The 16597-nt window shown below is 32.8% G+C and overlaps 2 protein-coding genes across 3 annotated transcripts in view; one reads left to right on the top strand and one right to left on the bottom strand.

Moving 5' to 3' along the window:
- Positions 1 to 2932: 2932 nt before the first annotated feature.
- Positions 2933 to 10300, bottom strand: LOC108910019 (m7GpppN-mRNA hydrolase). 2 transcript variants are annotated; one of them, XM_018714512.2, is made up of 4 exons: positions 10117 to 10300; positions 9881 to 10040; positions 9040 to 9566; positions 2933 to 4471 (listed from the first exon to the last, which is right to left on the bottom strand). In XM_018714512.2, the coding sequence occupies exons 1-4, from the start codon at positions 10191 to 10193 to the stop codon at positions 4333 to 4335; spliced, it is 903 nt and encodes a 300-aa protein (XP_018570028.1). In that variant the 5' UTR covers positions 10194 to 10300; the 3' UTR covers positions 2933 to 4332. The 2 variants fall into 2 exon arrangements, with proteins under 2 accessions (XP_018570028.1, XP_018570027.1); XM_018714511.2 differs by having other exon boundaries at positions 2933 to 4466.
- Positions 10301 to 11062: 762 nt separating this feature from the next.
- The window catches only part of LOC108910012 (tyrosine-protein phosphatase non-receptor type 9), a 143409-nt gene continuing 137874 nt past the window's right edge, over positions 11063 to 16597 (top strand). Inside the window, exon 1 of the mRNA XM_018714499.1 lies at positions 11063 to 11149. Within this exon, the coding sequence (XP_018570015.1) occupies positions 11117 to 11149 (33 nt within the window). The 5' untranslated portion in view covers positions 11063 to 11116. The remainder of the gene's footprint in view (positions 11150 to 16597) is intronic.

Raw genomic sequence — 16597 nt, 5'->3', positions numbered from 1 at the left:
TCCACCCTGACTTTCACGTTCATGTACCAAGCCTTTTCTATTACCCTACTTTTCGAGACTGTAAGATGGATTTGATGACCTTGCTATAGCCTCTACTGCGTATGCAACCACGTAATTGTGGGAGCCAGCGATCAGGACCATAATGAGAACTTACTGCATTTTTAAAGCAACCAGTGGCAGCTCGTATGAAGCAACTGAGGCCTGGCCTCACCGTAAAAGAGTGACCGCAAAAATCCTGTAATTTTCGCCCGTTTTTTCACAGTTCGCAGAATTTAAAAAAATACATAAAAATATGTTTTTGGTTGCAAATTACTTGTCATAAAAAACTGAAATGAGCATAGCTTTTAGTATTTTGAAGATTTTAAAAATCACCCCTACTTAGGGGTTGAAAAAAATGCCAAAAATGAAGAATTTGAATATTACCAATTGATATAAAAACTATTAGCATGTGAATTATCTTAATATATATTTTTTGGAATTATTTCTGATATTCTCTATTTTTGGGGATGATTCCACCCCCTGAGCACGCTTAAGGGTGGATTTTCTAATTCAACATGCTTATATCAGTCATGAGAATAAATCTTTCATTGTATCAAGAACTTAAAAGCTGTACACATCTTGATTTTTTACGATGAGTAATTTGAGACCAAAAACATATTTTTATCTATTTTCTTTAGTTCTCTGCGAATTGTAAAAAAAACGGGCGATTTTTGCGGTCACTCTTTGGCTCTCACACCGTATATTTAAATCCCTATTATTTCACTATTAACCAAAATAAACAATTGAACTAATTTTCAATTACCTATTACATTTATTAAAAATCAAAATAATAGAATAAAATAATCAATAAAATTGTGGCCTCACCACAGTAATAACGTGTTTACGTGGGGAATCTGAGGCCCATTTCCTTCGGCTTACAGTGTCATTTTCACGGTATCCATGTAACGTGTGGGGCATACAAATTGTTTTAAAAATTCCTGTTTTTTTTTTATTTATTACCCACCTAGTAAAGCACTCACCTATTCTGTCCGGTTTCTTCTGTCACACGTTTGTACAAAATACGGATCACCCAAAAAAAGTTACAAGGCCACTTGATAAAATAAAATTTATTTGATAACCTTTGAACAAATTTAGAATTTAAACACATGTAAATAAATAGGTGAGATTACTTAATAATAGTCAGCCTTTATCACCTACACAATACTCTACTGACTAAAACATACGTCCGAATAAAGTACGGCAATTAAAAAAATAAAAAAATACTGTCAACAGCATAAAAACTGAATGATCTTCCCTATTGTACTTTTAGTCAGTTTACAAGTTAATAAAATGCATACTTATGCTGTAAATCATATAACAATATTCATATTAAAGCGTTTCTCGATAAAGCTGAATATGACTAACTCATAATTTGAATAACATTAAGTAATGCCTCTAAAAATGTGCAACTACAATAAAGACATGGTTTCTTACAACAAAATTGCACGTATTGGCACAATAAACGATCGTATTGATGTCCGCGATATGCATTATGACTGAAAAATAACGGGACTCAAATTGCTGTACCGCATATGCTCCCGCAAATATCACGTAAATCGGTACACGTAAGGAAAAAAATATCAGTGGATAAAGTACACATCCAAATTATGGTGACGAAACAATTACAAATACAAGTACTGGTAGAGTTAAAACGTAGAGAAACTTTCCGTAACTTAATGTTGTGAAAAACTGTCAAATTCCAATCGTGATAGAATTAAAAAACTCCGGAATTTATAAGCAACATTCGTTAAAACTAATTTTGCTTTTAGAACTTTTCAACCTTCAAAATTAAAAGAAATCAATCCGAATACTTCGCAAATAAATTCCGGAGAAAATATCATGTTGTAATCACCGCTATTAATTTGTAATCTACCTAAACTGTGTTACTTTTTAATACGAAAACCATGAGAAGCAAAGTTCGCTCACAGAAAGACGACACCCAGAATAGATAAAAATCTCTACGATCTAAGGGAAAATGTATCTCCTTGGAAAAAATATAAGTCAGAGAATATCTTCCCAGTCTACAAGCTGTTATAAAAACTCGATGGTAACGGTAAACATTAAAAACAGAGGAACAGCAAAATACAATTCGTCTATTAGTGGAGAATTAAAAATTGTGCTTTTTTCTTTCAAGAAAGAGATAAACCTAAATCAAAACCGCAAAACAAGCCCGTTTCCGTAAAATCGTTCATCCCTCGTTAACAATCGTGAGAAGTCGCTAGAAATTATTGCAAATAATCCTGTCTTGAGACCGCCGGTAAATTTTTAAGGTCTAGACTTCACCATAGAAAGAGAGAAACTTAGGAACAAAATATATCCTTACACTTAAAAAAAATAAATTAAACTTCTGGAAAAAATTACCGCACTACTAAAAATGTACCCCTGTATCAAAGTATGAATCAAGAGTATTTTGTTTTTGATTCACGTTATTATCTCTGTTATTAATTGAGATACGCAGTTAAGTTGAAACACACTGGTTTATTGTAACAATTTAATAATTTAATGTAATGCAATAACAGTTATAAAAAAATCAGTGGCAATAAGGGTAGACAACTTAGAAACCATCAAACTGTTCCTGTCTCCCTTAACGACACTAAAAACATACTCGGAGAAACATGGAATCACACGATCAGGAAAAAATTAACGTTGGGTTCCCGTTCCCGATTTTTTTTTTACTGTTATGTCCGAGTTTTAAAATTTTTGCAATAAACTGATGCGTTTAAGTTTTATTGCGCATCTCAAATAAGAACAAAGATAAAGATATGAATTTTAAGACGGTTACAGTTTGTGTCAAGATGTTCGCTACATTAGCAGATGCACTCTACATATTTTAAATAATGTCACAAGTTTATGGAACTTTTTTTTTTTGTTGGAATTAAAAAATTTAGTTAGTCGAGTATATATTTTTTGTTATACTTTTTTTCGTAATATTTTAGAATTTTTGCATAAAAACTATGTTTTTTGAAATAACTTCTACTAATGAATTCAATTTACTGATAGCTGCTTTGGAAAACGAGGGGTAGAGCTCCTTCGGTAGCTTTGGCCTCCCATTTTTATCGTCATTTTTAAGATTTTCGTATATTTATAATTGAAAATCGTGTATTTATTTGATATCGATAGAACAAACCATTTTCGAAATAAACAACAACAAAATGGTGAAGATTGCATACTATTTTCGACAGCTTCATAGTAAAATTAAATGAAAACAAAAATTAGTAATTTCTGCAAACCAATTGTTGTTTTCAGGTATTTTTTACAATAAAATGTCAAAGACAATAAAGAATATTTATCGTTAAACGTCTACCTCGAAAAAAGTTTGTTGTAACGATACCAACATGTCACATTTTCACTGAAAGAGGGCAACAAAAATTACTTATAAATTTTATTGGAAGCCAAATCTGCTAAGGGCACTTTTCCCTTGGACCTTTGAAGTTAATCGGTAAATCGCTTCAAATAACATAGCTTTTACCCAACAACAATCCAAATTTAATGAGAAACAAAAAAATTGTAACAAAAAATAAATTTTCAACTCTCAATGTCAACAGCTAAACTCTACAGGGCCTACCCATATCTGGAAGATCTCCATTCATTTCCTGAACACCCTGTATATACTGAAAACCGAAATTCCAGTAAAAATTGATATCTTAGTCTCTTTATAGAGAAATAAATCAACAATTAAAAAAAATTAAATCAGTTCAGCAATTCGTAAGAAAATCAACTTTGAGGTTAGATCCCATTTTTAGAAATGCGATAATTTTGATCACGGACGACAACCGTGCAAATACCCAAGAACAATTTTATATAAAACGAAACTAAACAAGTTAATTTCAAAAATCCCTTCCCCAACCACAGAACTACTATTAGAAGAAGAAGAAGAACACTCTAGCTGTGTGAGCCCAGCCTTAAAGTTTAAAGAAAATGAAAATTCGGACCCGCTGAACATCAGCGGCCAAAAACGAAATTATCCAGGAGGAGCGGCGACAACATTTTTAGATAATATTGTTGCCGACCGCGATCCATAAGAGTTTCGACAGCTCGAAACATGAATAACCTCTATAAAAAAGGCGTTCCCGGGAGTCGACGTGTTAATATAACAAAAGTTTAAATCTAGACTACCCGGATTGGAAAATAAATGATTTGTCTTGCACTTGCAATCTTCATCTTCCGTAAACGTACAGCGTATCAAAATATTCTATTTGCAATAATTTATTAGACGTACCTCAAGGTTCTAAGTTGATAGGACGTGCGTTCACGGCACACACTCCATGATGGCGAACCTGTTGAATTTGAAATTCAACCAGGACGGCGCGCAGAACTGGCTTCCGTTATTATCCTGTTCTGGAAACAGTTCCCGTCGAGTGGCTTGCTTCTTGTCCTGCTTCTTTCTGACGGGTTTTGTGTCGTCCACGTCCGCCTTCTGGGTAGACCTAGGCTTAGAGGATTGTTAGTACCGTTTCCTGTAAATGTTCAGTAGAAGACTTTTTGCTGAAACAGTATTTTTTTCAAAAAAACCGACAGTACTCGCGTTTTCAGGGCTTTAAGTTACGTATTGGCCAAACGTCTCCAGCAGATTCTATAATCAAAATTAAGAAAACTGGACTTCTGTCAAAAATGTTTCATTTTCGAATTACAGGGTGTTATTTTCACCATCTCCTGGAAAGCGGTTCTATTATAGTGGGTTTAGAACAATAAGAACCGAAATCAACATCACGGTGGGTCTAGGGGTTCTGATAGAAGATCCGCCCCCACGGACCTTAACCCAAGAACAACAAAGGCATGCCTAAGATTCCCAGCTAAGGCTAAGTAATAAGTGCGAAATGTTTTAGGGTTTGGTTGCTGAAGTTATTTTGTGAAAAAAAGTTCATATAAATGTAGTGTTTAAATTTTAATTTTTTATTTATTTTTATTAATTATTTCTGTTTTAAAGACTTGAAATTTGAAAAACGCTTTGGAGGTATAAATGTGCATTTTTTGGGGTGATCCGAATATTTCTACTTGCACCAGTGGCGTTCATGCGAGAATGCCAGAACCTATTTTAATAATAATTTTAATTTTCCCGTTTTGATATTTTTAGCATTAAATTTCCAGTCAATATCTTTAAGACTCTTTGAAATAATTAATAAAAATAAATAAAAAATTAAAATTTAAACACTGTATCTCGGAAACGCAGCATATTTCGACCTACATTTATATGAACTTTTTTCACAAAATAACTTCGGCAACCACACCCTAAAATATTTCGCAATTATTTACAAACACCCTGTATAGGCCAAAACATAACACAAAAACCATGAAATTTTAAATAACATTCTTTTATACATAAAAATCAACAGAAAAATGATATGTAGGGCGTATAACATATTTTGGTCAGTAAATTTGATTTGATATTTCCAGATTTTTCAGATATACTTATTTGAACAATTTTCCAAAGCACATTCTTTTTATGATCTAAGAAAAAAAAATCTTCAAACAATTTTCAGGTATTTGAATACCAAATAAAAACAATTTAGATATACTGAGGGATATTTCGTTCAGTAAAGAAAATGGTATTACTTTAATCACCAAAACTTAAAAATCGTAGAAATTTTGGCTAATTTTAATAGCATTAATTAATTTTGACTGAATTTAGATTTCCATAATGAAATAAAATCAACAGTAAAATAATTCAAACAAAAATCTACATTACTTTTTACTTCAATTTTTCTTTCATGTACCGAGCTATACAAAATCAGTAAATATTATTTCTCTGGTCAAAGTACACCCTGTATCATGTAAACACATAATTTTTCGCCAAAATTTTAGTCAAACTAACTCACCCCCCCCCCCCCCTCCCCCTTAGTAACTGAACACCGTGTATGTATTGTAACTAAATTACTTGGTTAAACTTTACTATGAAATCTGTCACAAATCAACAAAAATGTTCCTATAAACATGCACATGTAAAGATTTTGTTTCCATTATGGGTGTAAAAGTTTAAGAAAAAAATTCTGTAATAAAAAATTTGGCTGTGACACAACTTATTCAAAAAACTTTGTCGATATATGCACCATTAAAAATTGAATTTATCACAAAGTTGTAACAAAATATTTATGATTTCGAGAAAAAAAGTTGTTAGGAGTTAAAAGTACTATACGGGGTGTTCCACCGGGAACTGCGTCGAGCGATATCGAGGAAAGTACTGCTCCAAAAAATTTGAAAATTTGTCAACATGGCAATGTCCCTGGGTCGAACACAACTAAAATATCTAGAACTCTCCAGCACTTCCGGTTATACCGGAAGTCAACACCAACTTCGTTATTTTAAATGGGACACCCTATATATTATTGCATTTTCGGATTCTACGTGAAATTTGAGGGTCACTTTATTAAATATTCCCTACACCTAGAAGTAATAGATTTTGAGATATTAATTTTTAAAGAAATAATTTTACAGATGCAGGGTCCGCGGAGATGCTAGTAACTCTTTTCAAGAGCATGATATCAAGCGGATTTTTGGTACCTGTAAAGGACATAGGTAACGTTAAATTAAGGTATACCAACAAATTAAAACATTTAATATTAAGTATTTCATTTTTGTTGTTACATTTTGATAACTTCAAACAGCTATAACTTTGTTAACTTACGTGGAACACCCTATATTTTTTTACTCTGCCATATGCAGATTGAAATTTCCTTTCAAGCCACGTTAGGGCCATTGTTAGAGTTGCCATTACTACTTTTAGAGATATTTACAATTTTTTATTTTTTGGACAGTTTTTCTCGTATCAGACCTGTTGTCAAATTGGCCATGACCATAAACACTCCAAAACAATTAAAATAATTTGACATTTGTCAAGTTAGTTGTCAAATTATTGTCATGTCTGCAATAGTTTTTGCTGAAAATTTAAATAAAAATGCGTGAGTATCGTTTAAATTATACTTATGAGGATTATTTTAATTTGTTTATTATTTATGGAAAAAAGCAGTAGATTTTCTACATGTTCTTGAAATTACTTTGTCACATTTCCAAAAACGGAGCAGATTCTCAACATGTCTTGTAATGACTTTGTCACATATTCCATAAATAACAAACGAATTAAAATAATTCTCATTAGTATAATTTAAACGATCCTCAGGCAGTTTTATTTAAATTTTCGGCAAAACTATTCAGACACAATAATAATTTGACAACTAGCTTGAGTAGTCATGTTATTTCAATTGTTTTTGGAGTGTTTCTGGTCATGGCCAATTTGACAACAGATCTGTTACGAGAAAAACTGCCCAAAAAATAGAAAATTGCAAATACCTCTAAAAGTAGTAACGGCAACCCTAACAATGCTTATATGGCTTGAAAGGAAATTTCAATATGCATACGACAGACTAAAAAAATATAGTGTTCCTTTTAAGTTAACAAAGTTATAGCTGTTTGAAGTTATCAAAATGCAAAAATGAAACACCTAGTATTAAATGTTTTAATTTGTTGGTACACCATAATGTAGTGTTACCTATGCCCTTTACAGGTATCAAAAATCCACTTGGCATCACACTCGTAAAAAGAGTTAGCATCTCCGCGGACCCTTGCATCTGTCAAATTTTTTCTTTAAAAATTAATATCTCAAAATCTATAACTCCTAGGTATAGGGAATATTTAATAAAGTGACAATCAAATTTCACATAGAATGCGAAAATGCAATAATATATAGGGTGTTTCATTTAAAATAACGAAGGTGGTGTCGATTTTTTCAAATTTTACGGAGCAGTACTTTCCTAGATATCGATCGACGCAGTTCCCGGTGCGACAACCTGTATAACTGGACTGTAGTGCAATTGCCAAAATACCAAGTTTTTTGTACGGACTCCTGCAGATGGCTTGCAAATGCCTATTTATAGAGTATTATCGTGGTGTTCATAGAGCTCTTATTACCGTGGTTTATTGTTTACATCCGCCTTAAAAGTTTTCAAAATAGTAAGGCAAAATTACCGAATTTATGAGAAACCATGACAAATTAACATTTAACAATAGCAAGAATTAAAAATAATAAAAGCAATTCTCTAAAATAAAATAATTATGGTAAAACTTTAGTTATTTAATACCCAGCTAAATTATTTTAGTTTTTTGTGGTATTTGTATAGATCCATTATATATCCCATGATTTTTTTCTTTTTAATAAGTTGTGAATCTACGAATGAAATACATCATATATCTTTCTTAACCTTGAAAACCTCTTATATCAGAAACATGTTTGTAAGAGTTTTTTTTTTGTTAATTTGTAATGTAGAAACTGCAATTAACGTTTGGTCAAGTATTTTAGTTACCTCCTGTAAAAGACTTACTCACAATTAAAATTGCACCTTGAGATAAATTAATATTTTCAAATTGGGTAATATGTATATTAGTAAGCCAAATGAGATACAAATCAAATGTACATATTTGTATACATAAAGTTAGGAAGAAAAAACTTATGACATAACCTAGCTTTATAGAGACTCTACATAAAGTTAGGTTATGTTATGAATTTTTTTTTGGAGACAGCCTTATACTGATCTAACCTAACTTTACTTAGATAGAATCATCCAAAAGTTAGGTTACATCAGATCAGGTTAAGTTTTTTATGTATTTTTCCTGAACAAAATGTTATCTTGCCCTAACCTAACTTTATAGTGACAGATGTATTTCTAAATAAAATTAGGTTAGGTTGTTATATTTTCTTTTCTGAAAAAAAAAAAACATCCTAACCTAAGTTCATAGAGGTACATAGATAGATTTGCACATAAAGTTAGGTTAGGTCAAATTAAGTTTTTTTATATGACATAGATATAAAAAAAATTAACTGAGAAAACCTGATGAGAACATGAAAGATTAAATGACACATGTTGAAGCATTTTTAACCTTTTTACACACAAACAAACGCTGTCTTTAAGGGTATTTCCCTACTTTGTATAAAAACCTCAAAAAGTCGTCTACCAAATCTAATAAACTTTTACCTCCTTTTTCCTCACAACAGAAATGAAACGCTTGTACCTATTACGTTTGTGCTCCGTCGTGCAGATCTGCTTGAGGCGTTTGACGAACGGAAGGACCATGAAGAAGGCGTTCGGGTTGATGCCCATCTTAGCCTTCGAGGCGCTGTCCTTTTTGCTCGTGGGTAGGTCAGAGACAGCGAACCAACTGCAAGATTTGATCTCGCATCGGGTCTTGGGGCAGAACTGCGTTGCCAACGGTACGTTCTTTATAATGTACAGTCTGACGAGTTGTTCGTTTATTACAGCCTCTAGGTACTCATCGGGGTTGATGTTGTTGCTTATATCAAAGCCAGTCTCTTCGAGAACTTCTCGAACGGCGCAGTGAGCGGGATCCTCCTCCTCATTTACTTTACCCTTGGGGAAACCCCAAGAAGACTTTGCCCAGTAACTCTGGACGAGAAGGACATGCGACATGTTTTCTGAAAGAATTATTGCGCCGTATGTCGGCACGCTATGCTTGTACTCCTTCCATTCTTTGAGGATTTGTTTTAGTTTGTGGCTCTCCCGTTGGAGGAATGGGATGTGCTGTAGATCAATTAAGGATCAATAAAACCAATATTTTTGACGTTTTTGTTACATGAATAGAAGATAAGATAAAGCGTGATTTCATTGTTTGATAAATCTACTTTGAATAAAAAATATTTGTCTTCAAACTCATCAATTATCACCATTATAAAAAAAATCCACTCAGTATTTATGGGCATTATTTCAACAACCTTGCAAAATTCATTTTGTTGTGAGTTTTTGTTTACAAACAATACAAATCATAACAAAAATAAAAATACTGTGATTAATATAGATAAACTCGAAATTACTTTCTAAATTTAGGACAAACTCACCTGAAAGACATGGGCAGCAAATTCATAAATAGTACAAGCCTTAAGGCGTTTGTCATTCCCTACATAAAAATCCAAGTAAAACCAATGGGCCAACTCTATTTGGAAACAAATTCGTATCAAGTTCTGCTTGGCGGATTCTGGCACAAATATCAGAAATCTCCTACAAAACGACGTATATTTACATTACGAAAACATAAACAATAAACAAGACAATTTTAGAAACCTCCATTACTTACGTTAAGAGGTCATCCAATATATCCGTTGGGATCGAGTGTTGGACGGTCTTTACCTCGACGTTATTCAATTCATTCATTATTTATCACCAGAACTACATAAAGCACCAACGAAAAGTTACAAAAATTCACAACGACTACGTCTGCTGCTCGCAAAATTTTCTCTGAAGTTTACCTGTACCTCTTACGTCCGACATATTTATTACAATGGTGTGGTGCGGCACTGCTACCACCTTAACAAGCCTAAACTAATCCGAATTAACTAACCTTGTTTATAAATCGTAAAACAAAGATTATTACCTGCTGATACAAGTACTTTTTGGACAAAGAGTTTAAATTCTTATCTATGACCCAAATATAATTTTGAATACCAATTATTAATGTTTGTTTAATTTAATTTAGGGATTACCTTTCCAATTAGATTAAGAAAACAGGCAACTATTAATACAGACTTGAGTTAACTAAATTGCATAACTTTGATATGTTAATAACAGGGGTAAAATAAATTTAAATAATCTGAATATATCCAGAACCAGAAATACACTTTTAAACAAATATAAAAATTCAGATTGTATGGAAATATCTGCATGGCATGATTTTTGAAAGCAAGTTTTAAGTAGGTATACCCACTTCTTCGAATTTTAAGGACTACCTAAGTATAACAGCAACAATTAAAAAATTACAAATGAGATAGTGGTTAGTCAACGTTATTGTTCATGCTAATACCTAATTGCAATTCTAAATTAAAAACGATCCACCCAAGGTCTACTGAAGCAATTAAAAATGTCGCAAATGTTTCCCATTTACATGAAATAATAACAGAGTGTAATTAATGAGAAAATCTTATAAAGAAAATCTACATTGTTCCGGGGCGATCAAAATTTTGCCGCTTTTTGCATCTTGTAACGCGGTCTTTTCTGCGCTGCGGGATCGCGAATGGAAGCGTGTTTACGTCGTTCAGTTTTCTCTTGTGTGCTGTGTGGAGTGTACGTGTGGAACTGTAATGGCCGCTGCTCTGACACCAGAACAGGAAAATGTAAGTAGTGTTTTTTTTATCTCTGTAGAATTTAGTTATACTCGCAAATTATGCAGTTACGTAGTTTATTAGGTAACTCGTAGAATGTCACACTTTTTCGTTTCCGGAGTCAGACGAAGTCATTCATAATTTTTGTTGTAAAAACACAGTTGGTCATGTGTACAACAAACGAAATAAAAAAATCGTACTTTTCCTTTTACCAGCCCACGCAGGAATTTTGTAGAGGGTTTCCCGCATCACAGGCTTATCCTTGGTAATAGTTTTAATAGAATTTAAATACCCGGTGAGCGTAGTTATCCGATATAAACAAAATACAAAATGTCATTTAAAAGGTAACTAACCTTATCGGCTACCTGTGGATGTTTGCATAAGGATTTGCAGTGTCTTTTAATCTCCGCGTTCTTTGTTTCCTCTTGTCAAGTGTTGACAACTAGAGAAAAATCGCGGATTAATTTACATCCAAGCAAAAGGTCGTTAGTTGGGAATGTTTAGCTGACGTGACGAAAACGAAAACATAGGTGTAATGTTTTATTTATTACAGTGATAATAAACTAGTAATACATTAATATCGCTTTATTTCATAGCTCAGGTATATTTTAATTAAATTCTACTTCTTATTGGGGCTCTTTAAGGGTTTAACTAAATTATATGAATTAAATCTAGAAAAGTTATGGTGTTTTCTTTGATGAAGATTTGTTGACAGGTAGAAAGTTATAAATACCTACCTACCTACCTCTGTTTGAAAATAATTTCAAGTTGTACTATTATCAAGATTAGAAATAATTGGGATTTTATTCAATTAAATTCCCATCAAACTGTTACAATGTATATTATATGTAGTATAATGTTACCAGTTTTTAATTTAGGCCTTAAATTTTATTTGGACAATAAAAGATTTGATTTACCCAAAGAAAAGTTGAATTCGAGGTTGAATTCTACTGTAAAATCATAAGTTTTCTTGTTTGGTAGATCATCATCTTCCTGTATCTGATTCCTATGTTTTGCATGCTGGATATCCCGTTACGGACGCGTCCAGTTCTTTTTTTTCTTGTTGCCCAATCGATATGAACCATATGCTCCTTCGTGTAGAGATTCCATTGTTAGTCGATTGTTATGTTACCGGGTTCATAGAAGAAATATTTTGGCCGAGTTCAGTAACCTTTAGGTCTGTTGTACGGGGTACAAACAGTAAAAAGTACTTTGAGATCACGATGAGTTTGCAGAAATCGAATCTCAGATATGTTTCTTGAAAATGATGAATATCTTACTAAAGGGATAGTCTTTGGGGAAGGGGGTTAAAAGTTATGCGCGCGTGGAAAATTTTGGTTTGACGGGAAAATCAATGATTTGCGTAAGTTCTGAATGCGTTCTCTGTATTTATTATCTGTTTTAATGTACCTTTTATCTTTATTTATTTTTTTTTATTTGCTATTACATATACTTTTATCATTTTTACGATAATTTTGTAAAAGTGTATTCGATGGTACATATTTCTGTCCACTGTGGTCCATACAACATTTCCCAAATCGGATAGGTAAATGAGTCACCTTCTGCAATATATAAGAATAAGATTTGCCGTATAGATTATTCAATATTACGAAGACGAAGAACACAAGTATGTTGTGATACAACATTATTTTTAGATACCAATAAAGTAACCAGTTCTTAGATATTTGTATTTCTAAGAAAAATATAACACATGCAGAGGCTTTAGCATCTGAAGAAATAATACAGAATGTTTAAAAAAACATCAAATTTCGAAAAAAATCAATATCTCAGTTATATTTGAACTTAGAAGAACTAAATTTGGTACACGGCGTGAGTGTACCATTGTGTGTTCAATTCAAGCATTTTAAAGGGTTGATAAGGCATGATGCACCATTAAGTAACATGTGACAGAATTTTTTAAATTTTAATAAGTAGGTACTTTATTATAAAATAAGGAAATTTAATTCTAAAAGTTTTAGAATTAAATTCCCCATAAAATAAAGTAGTAGTTTTTTAACAATTTTTGTCAATTTATCCTTTGTTTTAATCCTATATACCTACTATTTTCTTTTTCTTTGATATTCCACTTCTTGGTTACTTGTGGCTGTAAATCCGATTAAAATGTCGATTATAATGTAATTATTGAAGGATTTATTTCATAACATCTTACTTACGCCATGCAGAGCATTTTAAAAAGGTTTATTAGGAGGACCAGAAAATAGTGGCCCAACTATCTCTTAATGTTAGCTTGTAATCGATCGTTACTGTATTGAACATTTTATCAACTCAAATATGTACCAACGATAAATTAGTATCTTTTCTTTTAGGAAAATTTACCTCTGATACGGATATCTTTCTGTCCAAACTAAATTGATTGGTTCTAGCTTAATTTACGTCGTTTTTGTTTTACATAGCTTGAAAATCAAGCAGCAGTGATTCGAGTTTTTTCCGGAGTAAATAACGATTGCATTATCAGTGACATGGAATAATAATAAACAGTTTTGTTTTAAATTTTGAAGGAACTCCTAAAAGCCCTTATCAGAGTATTGTAGACAAATTACGTCATAACCTGTTTATTCTGTGTGATTTCACCATGAGATCCGGCCCATATGTTTGCTGAAATTAGTCACAACTTTTACTTAAAAAAAATGAAATAGCTTTATTAGTATTTGTCGTTGTCTGGCTCAAAGCTACTTATCTGTTCTTAGAAGAAAAGGTGCCATCATTTTTTTAAATATCAGACACATTTTGATTTTTCATTAATTTCAAAGTACGATTTCAACGATTTTCGTAGAAAAATTGGTGTTTTAATTGAACGTACATTAATGAGTAGGGGCGAGAGGGGTAAAAATACACTGGTATTTTGTCTAAAACTGTAGAAGTCAATAAACATAAGTCCTCCGATGCGTGAAGCCACTTTTATAATATACAAAAAAGTTGGTGTTGAGAAATGACCTACTTATGTTTGTGAAACAAAATCTGACATGAAATCCGTAAAACTCAGTAACCCTGGAAATAACCCGGAAATTCAAGAGAACCTGAAGAAAGGGCCCTAGCCGGCGGGGCTCAGCCAGGACAAAAGGAGGTCCCACAAAGCGCCTACACCGGCCGCATTTGCGGTCGGGGTAGACGACGGATGGGGCCCACCTACGAAGGCTGTCCAGGCCTACACGAGATGAGGCAGGATAAAGAGGGATAATCCCCCTCGATCCCAAATCATTGAGGCCAATTTCTAGCCATAGAATAATGGCGTGCGCCTCGGTAAAAGTAAGTAGACTTTATACAAAGAAGTTTCTCAAAATGGCGTGTTGGTGCAAAATTTCAATTTTGGTTTTTTACTAGATTTTAAGATTTTTTCACTAGTAAAGTGCCTTTTTTGTAAGAGATATGGCAAAATGTTATTAAGAAAAGTCTGAAAATAAAAATATTTAGTCAGTGTAAGATGCTTGTTCTTGTTTGTTTTTAAACTCCGAGTAAAAATGTAAAATCAAGCGAAGTGTCAAATATTTGGTATTTCGATCAATTTCGAGCTTCCAGACGTCCAAATGGGGCCAAATTGCTAAGTTTAAATAAGAGAAAATATCTAACTACGGGAGAACTTCCGGGAAATTATTCTCCTTCAGGTAGAATTATCTATCAGAGTTTAGGCTATATTGAAATCAAATTTCATGAACTTGCACCGGCTTTCTGATTTCGAGTCAGATTTGTGTGCGATGTTTCGCATTTTCATCATCAATAATACAATACCAATGTATGGTTTCAGCCATGGAAATTGAATAATTCCAAATATTTCGAATTTTCACCACCAGAAACGGCGGTCACAACATTTTTAACATTGTGGCGATGTTTCGCATCGTATTAGCTATGTTCAGTACAAATTTAGTTTCGTCCAACTCTCTCGGTTTCAAAAATACAATACCTATGTACGTTTTCAGCCACGAAATTTGAATAATTCCAAATATTTCGAATGTTCACAACCAAGAACGGCGGTGACATTTTTAACATTATGGCGATGTTTCGCATTCTATTAGCAAAGTCCTGTACAAATTTAGATTCGTGCAACTCTCTCGGTTTCAAAACGCAATACCTATGTATGTTTTCAGTCACAAAATTTGAATAATTCCAAATATTTCGAATTTTCGACACCAAGAACGGCGGTGACATCATTTTTAACATTAAGGATTAAGGCGATGTTTCGATGTTTCACGTCGAAGGTATTAGCTATGTCCTGTACAAATTTGGTTAGTGCATCTCTCTCTATTTGAATTTGGACTTTCAATTATTAGGGAAGTTTAAGCCAGTATGAATGGGAAAATATATATACATTCAAGGTAAAGAAGAAAGTTTACATACAATAAACCTTTGGGGGTTATTTATCAATGCGAAGATTAAACAAAAGAAAAGATTGCGCTAATGATGACAGCGATGACATATCAATAAGATCTCACATGCGTATGAGGCTATTCTTTCCGAGCATGCGCATTAGGAATAGCACGTTTTTCTGTGGTGTTTGGAACACGTATGATAACTCCAATAATGCACATTTTCTGTTAACTCCACAGTCCCACATGATTTTTTCAAAATTTGTATTTGGTATAACTGATAATTCCAACATTACTAACAAGCCCGCTATTTTGTAATGTGAACACGATATGTTACAAAAATTTCAACTTTGTTGAACATCATTTGAATCTTTAAATACGTTTTCTGAAAAACGATATTTTTGGAATTATCGCGTTTGCCCCAAATACCACAGATTTACTTTTTACTTTATTTAAATTTATGAATATTCTTTTATATCGTTCTTTTAAGTTTTAAGCACATTAGTCTTTCTATTTTCTTAAATACTTCTGAATCCTTGTAAAAATAAATTATTTTGAAGTTGTTCATTTTTATAGTATGTATCTATGTACCTAAATTGTACACAATATTTGTTCTGTTCAATTTCAACTATGACAATTTGTTGCGTGTTACCTAAATATGTGACGTCACACTAACAGAGCATTATCTTGTATTGGATTTTCCAAATAAAATATCATGGACTTTATTTTGGTATTTGGAAAAAAGCCGTAAATCTCGAATATAAATGAGAAAAATTTTTATTTTCGAGACGAATTTCGGGAAAAGATTCCATTTTAGTAGGATTATATATTTTTTATCGGTAAAGCGCTCTTTTTCGTAAGACGCAATAAAANCGAAACATGGGCTTTATTAAATTCAACTGCAATTTACATTGACGTCTAATCTCAATGTTTGGGAATCTTTTCTCGTCCGACTGTACCGCACCACGTTTTTTGCACTCGCTGCGTCTCGCTCAGAACTTTACTGCTTTTACCAACACGAGGCAGACAGTCAGGTGCTATTATCCCCTTAAGGCGATGTTTCGATGTTTCACGCGAAGGTATTAGCTATGTCCTGTACAAATTTGGATAGTGCATCTCTCTCTATTTGAATTTGGAC

This window comes from Anoplophora glabripennis, unplaced genomic scaffold, assembly GCF_000390285.2.
Source record: "Anoplophora glabripennis isolate ALB-LARVAE unplaced genomic scaffold, Agla_2.0 scaffold407, whole genome shotgun sequence".
In the NCBI taxonomy this organism is placed as follows: domain Eukaryota; kingdom Metazoa; phylum Arthropoda; class Insecta; order Coleoptera; family Cerambycidae; genus Anoplophora; species Anoplophora glabripennis.
This window is presented reverse-complemented; position numbering and strand designations above follow the sequence as displayed.